The 17,852-nt window shown below is 40.1% G+C and overlaps 1 protein-coding gene across 3 annotated transcripts in view; it reads right to left on the reverse strand.

The window, feature by feature from the left end:
* Positions 1-9,294: 9,294 nt before the first annotated feature.
* Positions 9,295-17,852, reverse strand: part of MND1 (meiotic nuclear divisions 1) — a 41,664-nt gene continuing 33,106 nt past the window's right edge. For all 3 annotated transcript variants that reach the window (XM_058804140.1, XM_058804142.1, XM_058804141.1), the window contains exons 7-8: positions 11,170-11,214; positions 9,295-9,539 (exon numbers count right to left, since the gene is read on the reverse strand). In XM_058804140.1, coding sequence (XP_058660123.1) covers positions 9,433-9,539; positions 11,170-11,214 — 152 coding nt within the window. In that variant the 3' untranslated portion in view covers positions 9,295-9,432. The remainder of the gene's footprint in view (positions 9,540-11,169; positions 11,215-17,852) is intronic.

Here is a 17,852-nt window from a genome sequence, read left to right on the forward strand (position 1 = left end):
AGTAGTACTTGGTCTCCTGAAAAGCTCTGAAGAGACACAGATGCCCAAATGCCTCCCGTGGCATTTAGCACAGCTACACTCTGAATCCCCAGGGATGTTCAGGCAGATGTTGAAAAATGCTCAATAACCTGTCTGGGGGCCAGGAACAAAAGATGCTGTGTTGTGCTTAAAGCATACCAGTTGAGAAAACTGGCTTAAAGCTTCAGTTGAGAAACTGCACTGTGAGGTAAAGATCTTTCCCTAAGTTTGCAGGTAAGATGGAGGTATAAGTAAAATGTAATTAATTTCAAGAAAAAAAAATTAGCAAGACTTGTTTATGGCAATGATGGAAAGATATATTCAGGCTGGTCCCTTCCATAGGCCAGGCTGCAATGCAACTGTACTTTAAGTGGCATTTGACTGAAGCACATTTTCCACAAAAGCTATTCAGTCTCAAAGCCACCTGATGCTGCAGAGGCTACCTTTCCCCACATCAAGCTAAAGCTAAAGCTGCCTCTTGTCTCATTTCGACACCAACAGCTGTTTCTGCAGCAAGACATTACAGTACATGCAGAGTTCAAGACTTGTTTGCAGTCTCTGCATGACTGATCTCTGAGCAATCACTAGTTTTCCTCAAGAGAAGCTCCACACTATAGCACAGATCACTGGGCTCTGCCTTGGCATCCAGGGCTCTGGCAGAAAGGCATCCTGAGGCAGAGCTGTAAAAACAAGTCAGCAATAAAATGGGAAAGGTGAGAAGCTCGATATCCAGCAGCATCCTGCATTACACAGCCTCTCAGATCTGCTGCAGAGAGCACTCCAGCAGTTATTCTGTTTTCATAAAAATCAGGTGCAATTCAAGAAGCTTTGGCCAGAAGGTTAAGATAGAAGCCACATGCCAAGGAATTCTGTAGCAGAAACGTCACAGATTTTTATCTCTGAAGCAAAGTAATGGTTTAAACTCAAAAGCCAGAAAGGAGTGGAAGAAGGAAATTGTAGGGGTGAAACCTTCAGTACACTTGGTGGAGGTGAACAGAGATAAGAATTCTGATTCCCAAAAGGCAAACAGGGTTCTGCAAAAAGAGGATTTTACTGAGCAGAGGATGCCTAAAAAGGAAATGATTTTCCTCCTTTTCATCAACAGAAAGATTGTTCCAGCAACAGAGTTACCATGGAAACCAATTTTGAGAATAACAAGAAAGCATTTATGGTACAGAGCTTATTTTAAAGGATGGTAAACCATCAGCATCCCATTCCCCTAACTGAACCAAGAACCTGACCAGATGACCCACAGAACTAAAACTACACATTTTAAAGTAGCCTGGAATGGCAGTGCTAAATGTAACAGTCACAGCTCCCTATTATTGTGCTTTTATGACCTTCAAAGCTATGAATATGGGGCTCAAAAGCTTCTCCCAGGACACAGCTTTAGCCAGGCTGAGTGGCACTGCATCTCAACATGCAAAAACCAGAGACAGGTGAGCACCTCTGTTCAAGGTAGTTCATGCAGGCTGTCATTTTCTTCTGTCATTCAGTTCTACTATGAATGAACAGGCTGAAAATTCAGTTGTCAAATTCAAGGGCACATGGGACTGGCTGAATCTAGGAGGGCAGCACTCCTGATGCCTTTACAGTCACAGATTTTGCTTATTCCTGTGGCTGTCACACAGACAGGGCAAACTGAGAAATGCATGCTACCCAAGGTAGGGGAGGGAGGAGGGACCTCTAGGCTCTTTCTTTTGTTAAATTTGACAGAGTAAAAGTCATGAGGCTTTTTCCTCTCACTCATCTTCAGTCTTTGGTCTGCTTTGCATTTACTTTATATTTTACTGTTATTGCTTCTCCTTGCACTATGAAGGCTGAGGGACAGGAGGCTGGCCACAGACTTGAAAAGATAAATAAATGAATGTGAGCTCTAAAATAAAGGGAATAAGGTTCTACTGGCACTGCCACAAATATTTTTCATGGAAGGCTATCAAGAGCTTCCCAGATAGGAGGCTGTTCTGTGCACCCAAGCAGCCAAGGAGCAGTATCTCTGCTCACAGCCACCCACAGCACTGCAGAACAACCTCGCAGCCCCAGCTCCCGGGCCAGCCTCTAACGGCTCAAGCCCAAGATAAGATGACACCTGTCAGGTGGAGCAAAGACAAGAGGCAAAGCCCAGGCTTGATGAGAAAATACATTCAGTCAATCAGATCTAGATGCTTTTTGAAGTACTCAGAAATCAAGCAAGCTGAAAGGACTTCAATGCAGAAATGTTTCTTTTTCAAGAACACAGAACTTCTGAGCAGAATCATCCTCTGCTGCCTTCCTGGCAGAAATTCTTTAATTTTGGTAAAAGCTAAGGCCACGTGTCCCACTATCACTGCTGTTGTTCATACAAGAGGTGACAGGACTGTGTAATTAGTACTGGCATGGTGTATGAAACTAAAGCCTCTGAAATATGTTACCTTGAAAAAAAACTACATGATAAAGCAGACAGCTTGACATCAAAGGATTTCTTTCAGTAACTCCATAATACACCTGCAAGCCTGGTTTTCAGAATTTTTTTAAACTAAACTGTAAATTATTGTTTGCACTATTGCATACTAGTTTATGATGCAAAAGTACTTATATTAGAGTATGACTATTCACCACTCACTTGCCAAGATATGCATTTGTTACGGTAAATTTGTCAAAAATAAAGCTGTCTAGAAGGGCAGAGAGGGGAACTGCCATAAAAGGTGGATCTAAGCATAGATCTTACTTGTGCTTTTTAAGCAGTGAACTCTCCTCCCTCTGGCCCTATTTCAGGATGAGGATAGGCTAGGCAATAACAGTAGCAATAAAAAGCCAAAAAAACCTTGCAAAAACTCATGGCTATTGTTTTTTCTATCTGCTCCCTATCAAAAGCTGGAGGATGCAGCTGGGGAGTTGGTAAGTTGGAAAATCAAGTCAGGAATCAATGCTTTCCATTTATGGTTTTCTGATTTGGGAAGTTGGTTCAAACCAGAGGTCAGAAAATGCCCACTCTATTGGCTCAAGACTGATGAGGGAAAAGTCTAAAAAGAACCAAAAAATTTGACATTAAATTCCCTTTTTTCATTTCCCCAAGTTCCTATCCAGTCATCAGTCAAATTTGCATAGCAGTAAAGGCTATTTAACAGAAAATTCTCTTAGTTCCAGTATAAGCACTGAAGAAAGAATAAGCATGAAAACACACAACCCCAAAATGCAGATTTTCAATCATGCCTACTTGAAAGAGTGAAGACATATTTCCTACACTGACATGAATGGTTCTCTTAGGTTTGTACAATCTTCTAATGATTTAAACAGTTTATGACAAGGAAAGGGCTCCTAGATTATTTTTTTGTTGAACACAAAGACAGCTTCAACAATGTGATATCCAATTTTGAACCTAACGTTTTAAATTTTGAAGTTTTGATTGTGAATCTGTTTTCATTTTTACTAGCCCCAATCTAAGGTAACTTCTATAAACAGCTTGAGAGTACCAGAAAAAGTTGATGGATTACAAAGATGGATTTGAAGCTGCTTTGTTCAATGCTTAGTTTGAAAAAAAATTACTCATTTGCTGAGCCTCTGGATGGTAGTTACACCAAAAATGGAACGCATCATCCAGGCTTCTTGCCTTTCACCAGATGATACAGAGACTGGTGTTCTGGAGCACTGAGTATAACTTTCTTCAGTGTTATTTTTCACATATCCTTCTCAGACAGGTACAGCATCAATCGCCACAGAAATAACAATCAGATCTGCTGCAGAGCCTTGATTTTGGATTTTTTAATCACTGATCTCAGGAGCTGACTGACTTTTTAAAACCTAGGGAAGAGGATATTGCCTAGTAATATTTCAGGAGAAAAAAAAGCCCACAGAAGAATATAGCTTATTATGATGATTAATTGGTGTCCATGCAAAAAAATTAATCAAAAAGCATTTCTGCCACTGGGAGTATGTCTTTGACCGAGAACAGCATAACAAGGAAAAAAAAAAATCTGATTAAATAGGTAATTAATTTTTCTGAGAAACTGAAAACAAAGTATGAAAATTTGACTTTTTATCTTCCTTCAAAAATCCTCCAGAATGACAGGATCAGCCAGAAGCATTGTTTTGCATGGCTAGTAATGATAGTGCAAGAAAGCATGTGATTTACTTTTTTACTCCCCTTTTTTTCTTAGCACGAAGGGGGAGAATACATGACCATTTTTCTCACTGTAGAGTTCAAAAAATGAGAACTCTTTTTTTTTTTTTTTTTTGCATCTCAACATAAAATTCCCATCTCCAGAATGCCATTGAGGTGCTGCCTGAAGAAAGGTGATGTGATCAAAGGTGTCCATGTAGGGTGGGAATCCCTGTAAGACATGGCTTCAGTATGTCCATCACTGGCTTTCTCTAGAAGTCATAATTTTAAACAGCTTCTCCTGTTGAGCTTCAGCAGCAGCGCAGCAGAAGTTCATCTCACTTGAAAAAAGGTGTCCCTTGGATGGGTTACAGGATTTACTTCAGCACTGGTTGCCAGACCAGTAAGGTTTTTTTGAAACAAAAGGATGGAGTATATTTTAAAATTAAGTTTTTCATATGGAAAGGCTCATCCTTTCTCCGAATAACTTGGGATTTCATCAAATACTGGAAACAGAAAATTGTCCAGCAGGTTTTGCTTAAAAACTGTTCTTTATAAATACTTCAGCAGGAACTTTTTTTTGTAAGGAAAATTTTTCTAACTAGGTTAGGTACAACCATCACACAGCACAAAAACTGTTCATTCATTTGTGAGGCGTTACAGAAGAGTCTGAAGTGACACTGGGAAGTTCAGTGGTGCTGGTGGTGCTCTTCACAGATCTTTCTGCTCCCTGGTCTTCTTGACATGCAACCTTCTGTGCATACAGTTTAAACAGGCAAGTCTAACGCAGAGATAGATGCTTCCCTTCCCGTATGCCTGTGCACTGGAAGGTGTGTGTGCTGACAGCAGTGTCAGCGGGAGGAGGAGTAAGACAGACAGCCATCTGTACAGACTGCAGTGCTTCGCTTGCTCTGCCTATGTGGTTGCCACAAGCGGATCTAAAAGGGAAATGACAGTGGAGGGGTAGAAAATGCAAATGGGACAAGGAGAAAAAGAAGCTGAAGAGAAAGGCTATCCTTGCTGTGGAGGCAGACTCCTTGTGCACAAGAATACTTACACAGGAACTGTGTCTAGCTGGCGTTACCTGTCACATGTGTGACACTGAGGATTAGTCAAGGACATCATTTGTTTAAGTCACCTGTTCCTTCCCACTGAAAGGATGCACACATCATCCCATCTCAGCCCCAGCAATGCTGCCAGACCCTCACATATTCCATCACCATCTTTGACATCTTCTCTTCCTCCTCCCACCTCCAGCATGCTCTACCCCTTCTCAGAGTTCCAAAAGTGGTAGGTGGGAAAGGGAAAGCCTGTATTTATCAGGCAGGCAGCCAAACAGAAGAGATAAATAAATTGTGAGCTTGTACCAGGGCCCCTCAGAGTAAACTTAGCTGAAATCACTGGGTAATTTAAGAACAGGAGGGAAAAGGAGAAGATATATGACAGAAAAGTATGATCATACAAACCTCACCTCTAAAAGAAACATGGAGATAAGCACCAACCAGATCACCTGACTGGTGGAAATATGCCTGGGTGACAGAAGAACTCTCTAAGGAGCTCTTGCATTGAAGTTCTTAGTCACCATCACAAACTACAAACTAGGTTTCTCTTCCCCTCATTGTCCCAAGAAGTTTCGGTTCCACCTCTGTCACGTGACTACAGCATCACCGTGCCATTTGTGTCAGAGCCTGGATTTTCCCTTTCATACACCCCCAAACAGCAATGACATTTTACATGATGCATTAATGAAAGGCTTAGCAACTGACTCGCGTCAAAACCTAAACCTTTGTGACAGTTAACATTTAACACTCTGCAAGTGCCATAAAGGGAGTCCTAGAGCTGATGCTTGGTGTTGTACAGAGCATGTGGATGGCAAGATAAAAGACAAGGAAGAACGGGATGTTTCAGGGCAGAAACAATCAGCAACTTTCTTTAAATAATTAAGGTTTCTTAGTAGATCAGGTAGACATAAATATTTTCTCCTGCATCTCTCTTACTTCACAGTGGCCAACCAACATGAGTCCCAAAGAGCAGGCCTACCCAATGCCTCAGCCTAGTACTGTAAAGATAATCTCCTCATGAGTTTTTGAAAAGCCGGACCTGATACTGTTCCTGAGAGTGTTCAGAACAACAGACTCTGCTAAAAACAGGTTTGATTTTCACCCACTGCACTAGTAACTGCTTTAATTATAAACCTGAATTGTAGTTAGGGCCTCATCTACTGGCTTAGCTATAACAGTTGAAAACATTTACCTTACATGGGCAAAAAACCCTATAGGGCATAAGAAACAAAGAGAAAAGAGGAAGACATACATAAAATAGCTGTGACATAACCACAAGAGTAACAGTAGAAGTAAGCACTGTTCTTCTTGTTAGATTTTTTAGAAATATTTCAGGTTCTATCTCAAGAAAGTCAAAAATACAAATTGGGACAAAAAAATCAGCTTAAGTGTTTTAATTTTTGCTACAGGCTAATAGAAAAAAATTTCTCAGAAAGAAAATAATTTTAACTGCTACTGACTTTTAACTCGGCAGAAGACCAAAGTCCCAGCTTCTCCTAAAAACTGAAGTGAACACACATCTCAAACCACACAATCCAACATAGTTTCATATTGTGGGATTTAGCAGTCTGCTGCGTAATTTTTTAAGAGGAAAAGCTTCCAAAAGTGAGCAGATGCCGCAGGCTCAAAGTATCTTGGAATATACAAGATACACAAATTGTCTCTTTTTCTCTCAGAAAGGATGTGTCTTTGCTTTTCCCCTTGAAATTCACCTATGCTAAAAATCCAGAATCACAAAACAGTAGCGCAAAATCAATCTATTCCACTAGAGGAGTAATAATCAGTTTCTGGTAATGCATCACCTCTTCCGTTCTTCTCTTTAGCTAAGAAATTTCTGTTCTGACTGTTCCAAAATTGTGTCCTTACAGAAGCAGACAAATTCTCCCTCCAGGTTTGCTAACCAACACCAGAAGACAGAACAAAAAATAAAGTGCAATGGTATGTCTACGTTTGTTCTGTACCTATAGAACAAACCCAAAACTCTAGAGAAAATTGCACTGCTGTTCAAATCCCTGCAACTGAACTACCTAAGTTCTGTGTTCAAAGCATAAAGGCTGTGTTTGACATTTTTAAAGCCAGGTCATTCTGGCTGACTGTAGTATCTCTGTACCTCAAGTATAGTTATTTAGATGGTACTTACTACATTTAAAGGTTTTATTACAATCCACAATGCTCTTACCCTACAGACAGGAAGCCACAATATTGCAGCTAAACTTACATAGCTGGTCATCTTCGTTTCCCTCTTGGATTTGGAAAGTAGCCAAAACAGTGAAGTCAGTAAGAAACCCTCATCCCCACAGGTACCAGAGGAAGTTTTGGTGCACAAGCTGCTACAGACCATAAATTACCTGAGGCTCCCTGACAAGTAGAAGGTCAGCCACATGAAAGCGATTCTAACAGGCAAAAACCATCAGTAAGTTAATGTGCTCAATGCTCCTTCATACAAATAAGCCTTTTGAGAAATCATCATCTCTACTGTATGAACACAGATGTGCCAAGGAGCTTCTCAAACCTGTTAGGTGGTACAGAATAGTCACTCCAAATGTTTAGCAAAACCAAAAAAGGACTCACTTGAGAGAGATCTCCTACAAAGAACCAAAAGAGCCTGCCTCTTTACTGTTCCACAGCACAAAATCCAAGAGCAACCCAACCACCCAAGCTACAGGTGCATCAGTAGAGTTCAGTTTGGCACCGCAGGGAGCTTTGCTGCACAGCACGCCCTTCCTTCCTGGGGCAAAAGCCAGGCCTGCTCAGGAACTCTCCAACACTCAGCTCAGCACCACCAACTTCCCTTACACCTTTACAAGTCAGCAGCTGTACTCAAGGTTCAGTATTGGACATACTAAAAATAAAGTCCTTCCAAACACATAAAAGGAATATTAGGAATAAAGTCCTTCCAAACTCAAAAAACCATTGCAATTTTAAGCTTAATGACATCTTCCTATGTGCCAGGCATCCCATACATTTTCCTTAGGCAATGGACAGCTTGCTACGCTATCTCTCCGAGAGGAAATCTTTCACCTGTTATCTTCCCAGTAACTCTGCTGTCCCCATAGACATGAGATGACAATATTCAGGGGCATACCTGAAATCCTTGCATTTTAACATGGGCTGAACTGCTAGGAAACTTTTTAATTGGAAAGGTCACAGGAGACAGATTTCTGGGAACATTTCCAGATAAATGCCACATTTCAGCAATGCTCTCTCATCAGATGTTACATAAAAGGTGGACAGACACTTTTCAGTGATAGCTTGCAGCAGGCCCACCTACCTCCTGAAGGTAAAGCTTAAATCCTCCAGAGCTGTACAGCACAAATGCCATCTTGCAATCCACAGTTGTGGAACGCCAGTCTCCACTGTCCACCTCTCTTGCTGCAGCCATGCACAGATCAGAACTAGAAACCAGAAGCTGATACAAAGTGAGGTGCTTCAGAAACTTCACCAAAAAAAATGAGGTGCTCACCATCTGTTATTATTTCGGCTGGCTGTGCTTTTAACTTGAAATTGAAAAACGTGCATAAAGCCAAAGTCCTCAGTTTTTAACAGTAAGTTGAATTCAGTCTCTCACATCCCAGATAAACATCCTAAATCTTGGTGCACAGTGGTGTGAAGGGATGGGTGCTCTTTGTTCCCCCTTCTATGCAGATATACCCTTGACCGGATCAGCTTTCTCAGTGTCGAATCCAAACAAATTCAGCTCTCTTGCACTAGTATTTTGCAACAACAAATATCATGTTGTCACTAAACTTACAAGCAATTCTAGCAACCAAAACAATAAAAAATTACCAGAAACCAGACCTCAGCCTTTCTACTCACCTCCTTACTGTCTCACTTTTTTCCCTTAATGGATTATGCCTCTTTTCTATTTCATTGGTGAGACGAGGGAAAAATTCATTCCACTCCATATTGTTCCCACTAATTCCCACTCCAAAGCCTTCAACATGTTTAAACATAAATCCTTGGAGCTTCTAACTCTTAGGACTTACCACTTCCAGTTAAGCAAAGGAAGAGTTAAATCCAGTCTCAAGGCTCTGTAGTAATTATTCCCTATAACCTCTGTCCATGCTAAGCCTGTCTCACAGAAGAAGGCATGAGATTTACTATCTACAGAATACAAGAAAAAAAAAGGGCAACAAATATTTTTAGTATTTTATTAACCTTAACAAAACCAGCAAATTAAAGGGCGGTCACCTTTTTTGGAGAGGATTCACATTTAAATGGCAGCTATTAATATATAACGAACTATGTACAACTGTGTCAGCCATCAACTGAACACTAATCAATGTAATCCAAATCTTCTGGGATTCCAAAACCTTTATCTATTTTGCTCTCTTCAAATCCAAACTTACGCTTGGCCCAGGACTTTATTGAAAAGATGTTATCTGTAAACAGAATGAAAAACATTCATTTTGAGTATTTAGGAAAGCATGAATTTTAGTCTCAGCTACAACAAAATCCTTCCATTTGCAGTATCTCTTGTCTGTATGAAAAAGGTACATAGTGGGGAACATCATTATCAAGTAGATTTAGAACAGAAAACATGAGGCTCTTGTTAATAACCTCCAAAAAAGAGGAAATCATTTACTTAGCACCGAATAAAAATATGTTATCTTTATCTTTTCTTGCTCCTCTTTTACAAGGAGACTGAAAGCTACAATTACAGTGTAAGCCTGCTATAGAGTGATGAGGTAAGTGTGAGAATGCATAGTTAGTATTTTATAGGTCCTTCTTCAACTAGACACCTACTATGTGACTGTCTATAGCTACAAAAATTGGATTTAAATTTACCGTAAGGTCCTTTCTAGTCCTGCGTGTTTGTTCAGACACTATTTATTCAAGAAGCTTTATTTTAGTCAGGACTTCTCTTTTTAGCATCACATTACTTTAACATATACATTTTGTTCAATTTAACATAAGTTTTCACTGCAGCATTTACTGAAACTCATTACGTCATTTTTAACACCCATAAATTGCAGCATTCCTTAAGAGAGGAAGTGTTCACTGTCTCTGCACAGCTTAGAGATATTTTTTCTTTTCTTTAACCATCACACATTTGGTTTTAAAACTGTCTCTTCAAAAGAAAAATATGCTGCAGCATATAACCAAATTGTCTAATTAAATAGCAAAGTACTTCTACAGGCTGAGGCACAGCTCCTTTACCTCATTCAAAGCCTTGAGAACAGCCTGTCACCAACAGCAGAAAGCCCTGACAACTCCCAGAACACGTAATTTTGTTTCCCCATATGCAGTAAACAAGCCAGGTATAAAACAGTCCAAAGACTAAGACACTGATATCCTGCTGCACTTGGCACAACCAATGATAGCAAGCAGTCCATCAGCAGGAGATCTATTCTAGACAAAAAATTATAAACAATATTCTAAATAATTTTAAAAAACCATAAGGACATATAAATTGTTTGCTTTGAAAAATGGGAATGAATACAAGCAAAGCTAAGCAACAACAGAAAACTGAGTTAAACTTCCATATGAATGTCATTACAGTAGCATTCTTTAAAACTATGCATCATTTTACCTGTCAAAACTGATCAATTAGTTTGAGAAATACCTACTTTGTATCAGCATCCTTCACATGGTAGCAGCAATAAGATTCCACAAAACATTCTACTCCTTATAAAGAAATGAACATTCAGAATAGAATTAAACTATCTGAATACCTGGGCATCACCATTTCCAGTCTCTATTGCTTTCCTCATCTTAAGAGATTTTAACTTATCCAAGGAAACAAGTTGCAGGATTTAATATAGTGTACAAGACAGCATCAGAAGAACAAATCTGTTATGGCATATGAAGTATATTCAGTAACAAAACTGAGAGGATGCATTCTTTTTGTTGAATCATAATAGTTTTATAAGTAAAATAAATTCCTCTATGTTTTTTTTTTAAGTGAGGACTATCCTATGTCAAATTCTTATCAAATTTAAAGTTCTTAATACTAAGTAGGTCTTTTACTGAAATTGCTCTAGTGTGAAGCTGTGTCACTGCAATACACACCAGTCCATCTGTTGGCTGCCTCCTTGGCCACTTGGTTTGTTTGGCCTGAAACAGAGAAAAACACCAACAACAATAAAAGCATACATCACAGTAAAATCATCACACAGTTTCAAGGCACAAAACCTAAATTTTTATTGATGTCATTTTTATGGAACCACACAATGTAAGGAAGTTATTCTACTGCTTCCAAATACTTGTTTTACACTTCTAAGGTTCCAACAAGCACAAAGCTAGGTTAAAGAAAAAGAGGAGTAAAGAGCATAAAAGATACCATATGAACTACTATAAATTTTAAAAGCATATTTTAAAAGCATATTTTAAAATAAAATAACCCTAGTTTGGCTTGCCTAGGGGCTTAATTGTCTTCACCAAGATTTGAACTAGATATATGGCCTAAAGATATCAGAGGCAACAGAGATGGAAAATATTTCATAATCCTCTCTATACATAAGTAAACTATCACATGGGTATGCATGACTCTACAGAGATAAGGAGAATAACAAGGCAGCAGTCTATCATATCAATCCAAAAGTTTGTCATATAGCTCTGGAATATCTCCACAGCTTTGAGAATCCCTCAATGAAATTAAAACAAAAAAATGTTTCTGGCAATTAAACTTGGCTTATGTCCCTTAACACCATTCCAGAACTAAACACGTAATAGTAAATTACCATTACTACAAGCAGGTTTTGTATCGTTTCCATGAGACAAAACAACCAGGAAGAATTCCTCTTAGATCACCTTGCTCCCATTAAAGTAAGCACTGAATCGAATTAAGCAGGTTAGGCTGGAACGTGGGAATTTATCAGAATCATTCTGGTTCTCACGCCTACATGTAACTTAAGCTATTCCCAGTCAGTCTTGTCAGTACTTGCATGATAATACTCATTTGAATGGTCAGCATGAAACTTGTCTCCAGGGTACTGAGATATGAATACATGATCAGGTACCCACTGTTATACACATTAAACTTAAAGGAAAATCAAAATATGTTGAAAAATCATCTGCTAGCACACAGGAAGGGAAGTACTCATTACTCCAACCTTAATAGTAACTGATATGAAAAATGTTTACATTGGAGTAATTTCAAAGCCAATACAGTTTCTAAAACTGGCCTACAATTAGAAAGTTTGAGCACAGCATGAAGAAAAGCAAAAAAGATGAACAAAACACTGAGTGGGAAAGAAAATGGCATTTTTGCTTACTTGCATGCATCAGAAATTCAAGTTTAGCCTGAGAGAGGGATCCTTTATTTCCTTTGCTGAGTGCTTGCTGCCATCCCCACTTGTTCAGTTCCACAACTGGGAGCACAGACAACAAACTTGCAGCTGATGGCATTTGGAACAGTACCTAACCCTACTTAATGCAAGTCTGCAGAGTAAGAGCTTCCACTCATCAAGACTTTAAATGTGTGACCTCAGCATTCTACTGTAAAACTTGACAGCTGTATTTGACTCCAAGTAATGAAGTTTGAAATGAAGTGAAGAAAGTGGGATGGCATTAAACTCCATGGATCCAGAGCTGTGAGGTGACAGCATCCTGGTGGTGGGGGAGCCAACCTATTCCACAGCTCTTGTGAGGTCTCAGCAGAAAGCTCAGTTTTGCTGGAAGCAATTGACCAGCACAACAGTGGCAGCATGGTGCCCTCACCCTGCAAACACTGCTCATGTGTGCTAAAATATACATATGTCATCATGTGTTCTGAAAATGTGACTTCACACCTCTGCCAAAGAAAAGGCTGAGGTGATGGCAGACATAGGCTGGACAACAAGTGAGAATTGCAGTCACTGCCTATAACCAATTGTGGCTAGAAATGAAAACATGGTAGTGAGAGCAGGAAGGTATAATGAGGAAATACAGACAGACAGACAGATAATACCCAGTGTCTCATGGCTACAGGTGAACATTTAGCTATCTGAAGACAAGATTTAAGCCCCTTGGGATCAGTCTTAAGTCTTGCCTATGATTCCACTGCGTGACCTTGTGTGTCTGCTGCAACCAATACCATGCCTGAAGAGGAACAAGATAGTTGATAGTTACGGACCTGCATCTCCAGGCACAGACACCAGTCACGTGTGCATCACTGCCAGCATCTTCCAGAGACCTCACAAGAACTGTTAGAAATTAAGAACTCTGCCCCTTCAGTGCTTTCTGGAACTCTTTTATAGTTGCTTGTTGGGACTTTCATTGGTTGCACCATCTGTATGTACACATGCACAGATGATGAGGGAAAGCAGGAGTAGTAAAGCAGACACCCCCTGACACACCTACTTTATGTATGGGTGTAGCTAACTCCATGCTACTTCTGACTGCTTGTTCTCTAGCTCACACAGGGGGATCACACAGCCAGGCTGGTTCTTAGACTGCACTGAAAAAGAAACTCAAGATCTGAAGAGAGCAATAGCATGGGAACTCAAAAATATACACTCCAAAACAGAATAAGGACACCAACTGTGTGAAGCTGTAAAAGGGAGAAACTCAAACACAGCCCTAAGGGCAACTGGCTAATTGCCAAAACCATCACAACCATGGAGCCCCAAACTTGGCTGGAGTCCTTCTGATCCTCCTGCTCACCAGAGCTGCTCTAATTGAACTTGATTTTTGGCAACTGCTAAATAGTACTCCAGTACTGAATCTGCACAAGACAATGAAACGCCAAATATGCAGTAGAGGTGAGCAAAAGAGGAGGCAACATTTTCCAGATGCTTCCAGATGTTCTCATTATCATTAGGCTCTAGTTACAGTCTGCATATAGGCTGACAATATATTGCTGTCTGGAAGCTGCAAAACAATCCATTTGTTCTGGACATTACATATTTATTTCACCTATTTGTGTGACAATGAATCAGTAGACTTTCCCACTCCCATGTCTGCAGGATACAAGTCATTTATTTGGCTAAGGCACATACCTGTATCCTCTGCTGACTAATTTCAGGCACATTTGGCATTTTCTAAGAAAGAAAATGGAAGCTTGCATTTTTGTCTCCAAAACTGAACAAAAGCAACCATTGTATGTACAGCAGTGCAAGGCCCAGGAGCAGCAAGATGTGAAGTGCTGGTCTGTTATGTCAGCAAAACACACCTGGAAACATGCCCAAAACAGTGAAAGGCTACAGGACAGAGTTATTTTGACCAGTCCTCATGAAAGTTTTTTTTCCCCTCAACTCCTAGTATCTCTGGAGAACTGCAGGGAACTCAAAAAGCCCAGATTCTGGGAACTGAACCATTATCCCAAGCATATTGTGATTGTCCTTCTCACAGGGACAATCCCCTCTACGCCCTCAGAGGAAAGCAAAGGTATGGAAAGGAAGGTCCAGCCACAGTAAATGCCTAAAATGAAAACAAGGGTGGGTTGGAAACATGCTTTTCAATGCAGGGAAGTGGCATTCTACCAGCGACCTGCAGGTATTTTGGAGCAGGCCAGGAGACAGAGGTGACAAACGGGCACATGGACAGATGTCAGAGGTGCACCAAAAAGCTTCTAAAGCAAATGGACAGCACCTGGTGAGGAGTCAAGGCCAGCAGCACAGAACATCAGCACAGCAGTGTTTCCAACAAATCTCAACAGGCATTATATATTGACTCAAATCATTGTAAGGCCACAATGTCTCTGATCTGACTCAGGAAGCCCCTACAGTCATTCTCAGCATACTGCAGAACTACAGCCTCCTCTTTCCTTCTTCCCCCAGATTCTCTCACTTTTTCACTGGAAGGGGGAGAGAGTTTGAATTAAAAATCCTATTTGCATTCCAAAATTGAATGGCCAAAACTGCAGAAGTCTCAAATATTTCCACAGGGCTAAAATCAATTGTGATAGTAACAACCACCATCTCCTCAGAAACATTTTCCAAATGTACTTTAGGTTGTTCCTAAAAACATTTTTAAGTCTCACACATATCATTACAGGAACACTAAGGATACAGTCATGGAAGAGTACTCAAATTCAGATTGTAAAGGCACCATATGACAGTTCTGGTAGCTATAGTAAAAGAAACAAAACAAAACAAACCAATGCCCAGAACCAGCTCACAACCACCTGAGCTGGCAGAAACGAACAAAGAGCTGTCACTTTCTCTGATCTCCTAGATCCTACTCTGGCATTTTCTGGATAACTTTAAGGACTCCTAGGTCCAGGAACCTCTACTTCCCCAGAATAACAAAAGCTAATTGTATTTATAAAGCTTACACACTTGAGTGCCAGTTTTGACCTACCACAACTAATGCCACAAGAAAATGGTATGGACTTCCTCACTTAAAAGGCACGTGACTGCAGAGGGAATTAGCACCTTCCCAGGGAGAGAGTCACCCATCAGCCTGTAGGGTGTTAGCAGACACATGCAAAATACAACTGCAGCCTTCACCACGTGGGCGAGGGAGTTATTTTACAGCATGGATCACAATTCCTCAGCATGAAACACAGGGAACAGCTGCAACTGTTCTCAGGGACCAGGGAGGATTATTAGCCCAAAGATTCCCAATCTCTCCCGTGAAACTGGTCAGGGTAAATTAAGTGCATTAAGTGGATTTGAATTCCTGTAATAAATATGCATTCACTTGGAACTAATTCAAAGATGAAAAATGGCAACTACAGTAGGAACATGTAAACTTGAACCTCTCATGACTCTGGATAACCCTCTGCAGAAGGCAGTGGATAATCATTCTCCTGCACATATGTTGTCCTTACTTTCCAGAAACATTACCTTGCCATCATGACAGTGACAGACTTGTTTTCCTACTTCTCCTGGGGTAGCATCACTATAATATCCTGTGACGCAGTTTCCAAAATTCTTTCCACTAATGAAAACATCTCATGCAAATAAAGATCCCATCTCCAAAGGCCAGGGTAGAAGGTGAGCATAGAAATGATACACCTGTCATCCACAGAAAGTACAAAAGGTTATTGCCTAGTAATTCCTACCCACCTGTCCATTCAAACTGACACCACAGACTCCGATCAAGAGCCCATGGCTTGCCATTGGAGACTATTTATGGAAATGATGTGATGAAGTGGCTTCTTAAGGTCCATATTTGAGTATCCTTGAGAATAAGTAATCTACAACACTGTCAACAGGCTGAATGTGGCAAGAAGAGCTCTACAAGAATGTTTTGTAACCCTGTACCAGGCAGATATGTCTATACTATTGGAAATCTTTATCCTCCCCCATGCTTCCCAAATGGGAACTTCCTCTTATAAACAGAATAAAGAGCTGCCGTGTAGAAAAGTGATAGCACATCAGAATTCTGTCAACTCCTTTGAATCCAAAATAACACATCACTCCTCTCCCATACTCCAGTATCCTACACAACACTTTTCCTCATTATGTTAATCAACAGGTCAGAATTCATTACTAAATTCAAGTCAATGTGTAAATATGATTTCTCATTTAAATGGCATCACAAACTCAACTCAACTTTTTATACTGACTTATTTTAGACTCTGAATAAAGTTTCAGCACTACAAGAAAAATCACTGACAGTTATGAATGCTAGCTACTGATCTACAACTATTCTGAAAAGCATAGAACACAATATAAGCCATTTGAGGCAGAAAAATACTCAATAGTGATATATGAATTAACAAAATCAGCATTTCTGCTGCAACACCAGTGTATATATGCTTGGAAATGAACCTGAGCAAATAGGTATCACAGTGCCAGTCTTGTCTACCTGGTGAGATGTAGCAGTGCACAGCTGAGCTACTAAGAAGCTGATTCACATTGCTGAGAATATGGTTTTAAAGGGTCTGCGATCTCTGTCAGTGTGTCTGAAAAAAGTGTCAAGTCTCATCAGCAAAAAAAACTGTATGAAAAGGTCACACTGTCAAATTTCATCAGTATGTACACAGGGTCTTCTTCAAAAATGTCCAACAGAATTTGTCAGAATTGCTACCCAAAAGTTCCTCTATGCAAGACATGGTCTGGCATTAAAGTTTACTATACTCATGTACCTACAGAAAAATACCATTTACCTTTCAAGTGTTGTAGTTGAAAATCCACACTGAAATCTTAGTTGCATAACTAAAATACATCAATTTTCATCCAAAGAGCAGAGGGAAGCAATGAGCTTGCAAAACAGAAACAAGCACACCAACTTCATTCAGGGCTGATTCAGGTCTCCCTGACACCACTCTGTTTTTCTTGCACTGGACAACTCTTCCTTCCCCACTTCATTCCCAAATAAATGCCACACCTTCAGCACAGCTAAAGGAACTTGCACACTTCTGAGCTGCTGAATTGTATTTCACAAGGAAGCCCATGCCAGGGCACCATGGTTTTTAGGCAGATGTGTATTGCAATCTGCTGTGACCTCATGTGCCACAGACATTGCAGAGAAGAGTCTGGAAGGCATTGCAAGAGGTTCTCTGGTCTCTGTCACCACAACTCAAAATATGTTCAACTTTTCCTATGCCATTTCTGAGGTATTTGTTGCCTGTTTTTAAGGTTTCCAATTTTCTGGCCCTACAATTTAAGGCTATTACTTTTTGCCACCTTCTCCATGAACCTGAGTAACAGGCTGCTCCTTTTCTTCTCTTGAGGAGATACAGATATGCACAACCCACTAAGAACCATCTTCTTTTGAGCCCTATTTTTGTAAAGTTTTTTTGTCTCAGAATGTGATTGCTCAATGTCCTTTTGCTCTACTCTGAGCACTTAGTTACATGAATATAGGAATGCTTTGAAATA

This window comes from Ammospiza caudacuta, chromosome 4 (assembly GCF_027887145.1).
Source record: "Ammospiza caudacuta isolate bAmmCau1 chromosome 4, bAmmCau1.pri, whole genome shotgun sequence".
Classification (NCBI taxonomy): domain Eukaryota; kingdom Metazoa; phylum Chordata; class Aves; order Passeriformes; family Passerellidae; genus Ammospiza; species Ammospiza caudacuta.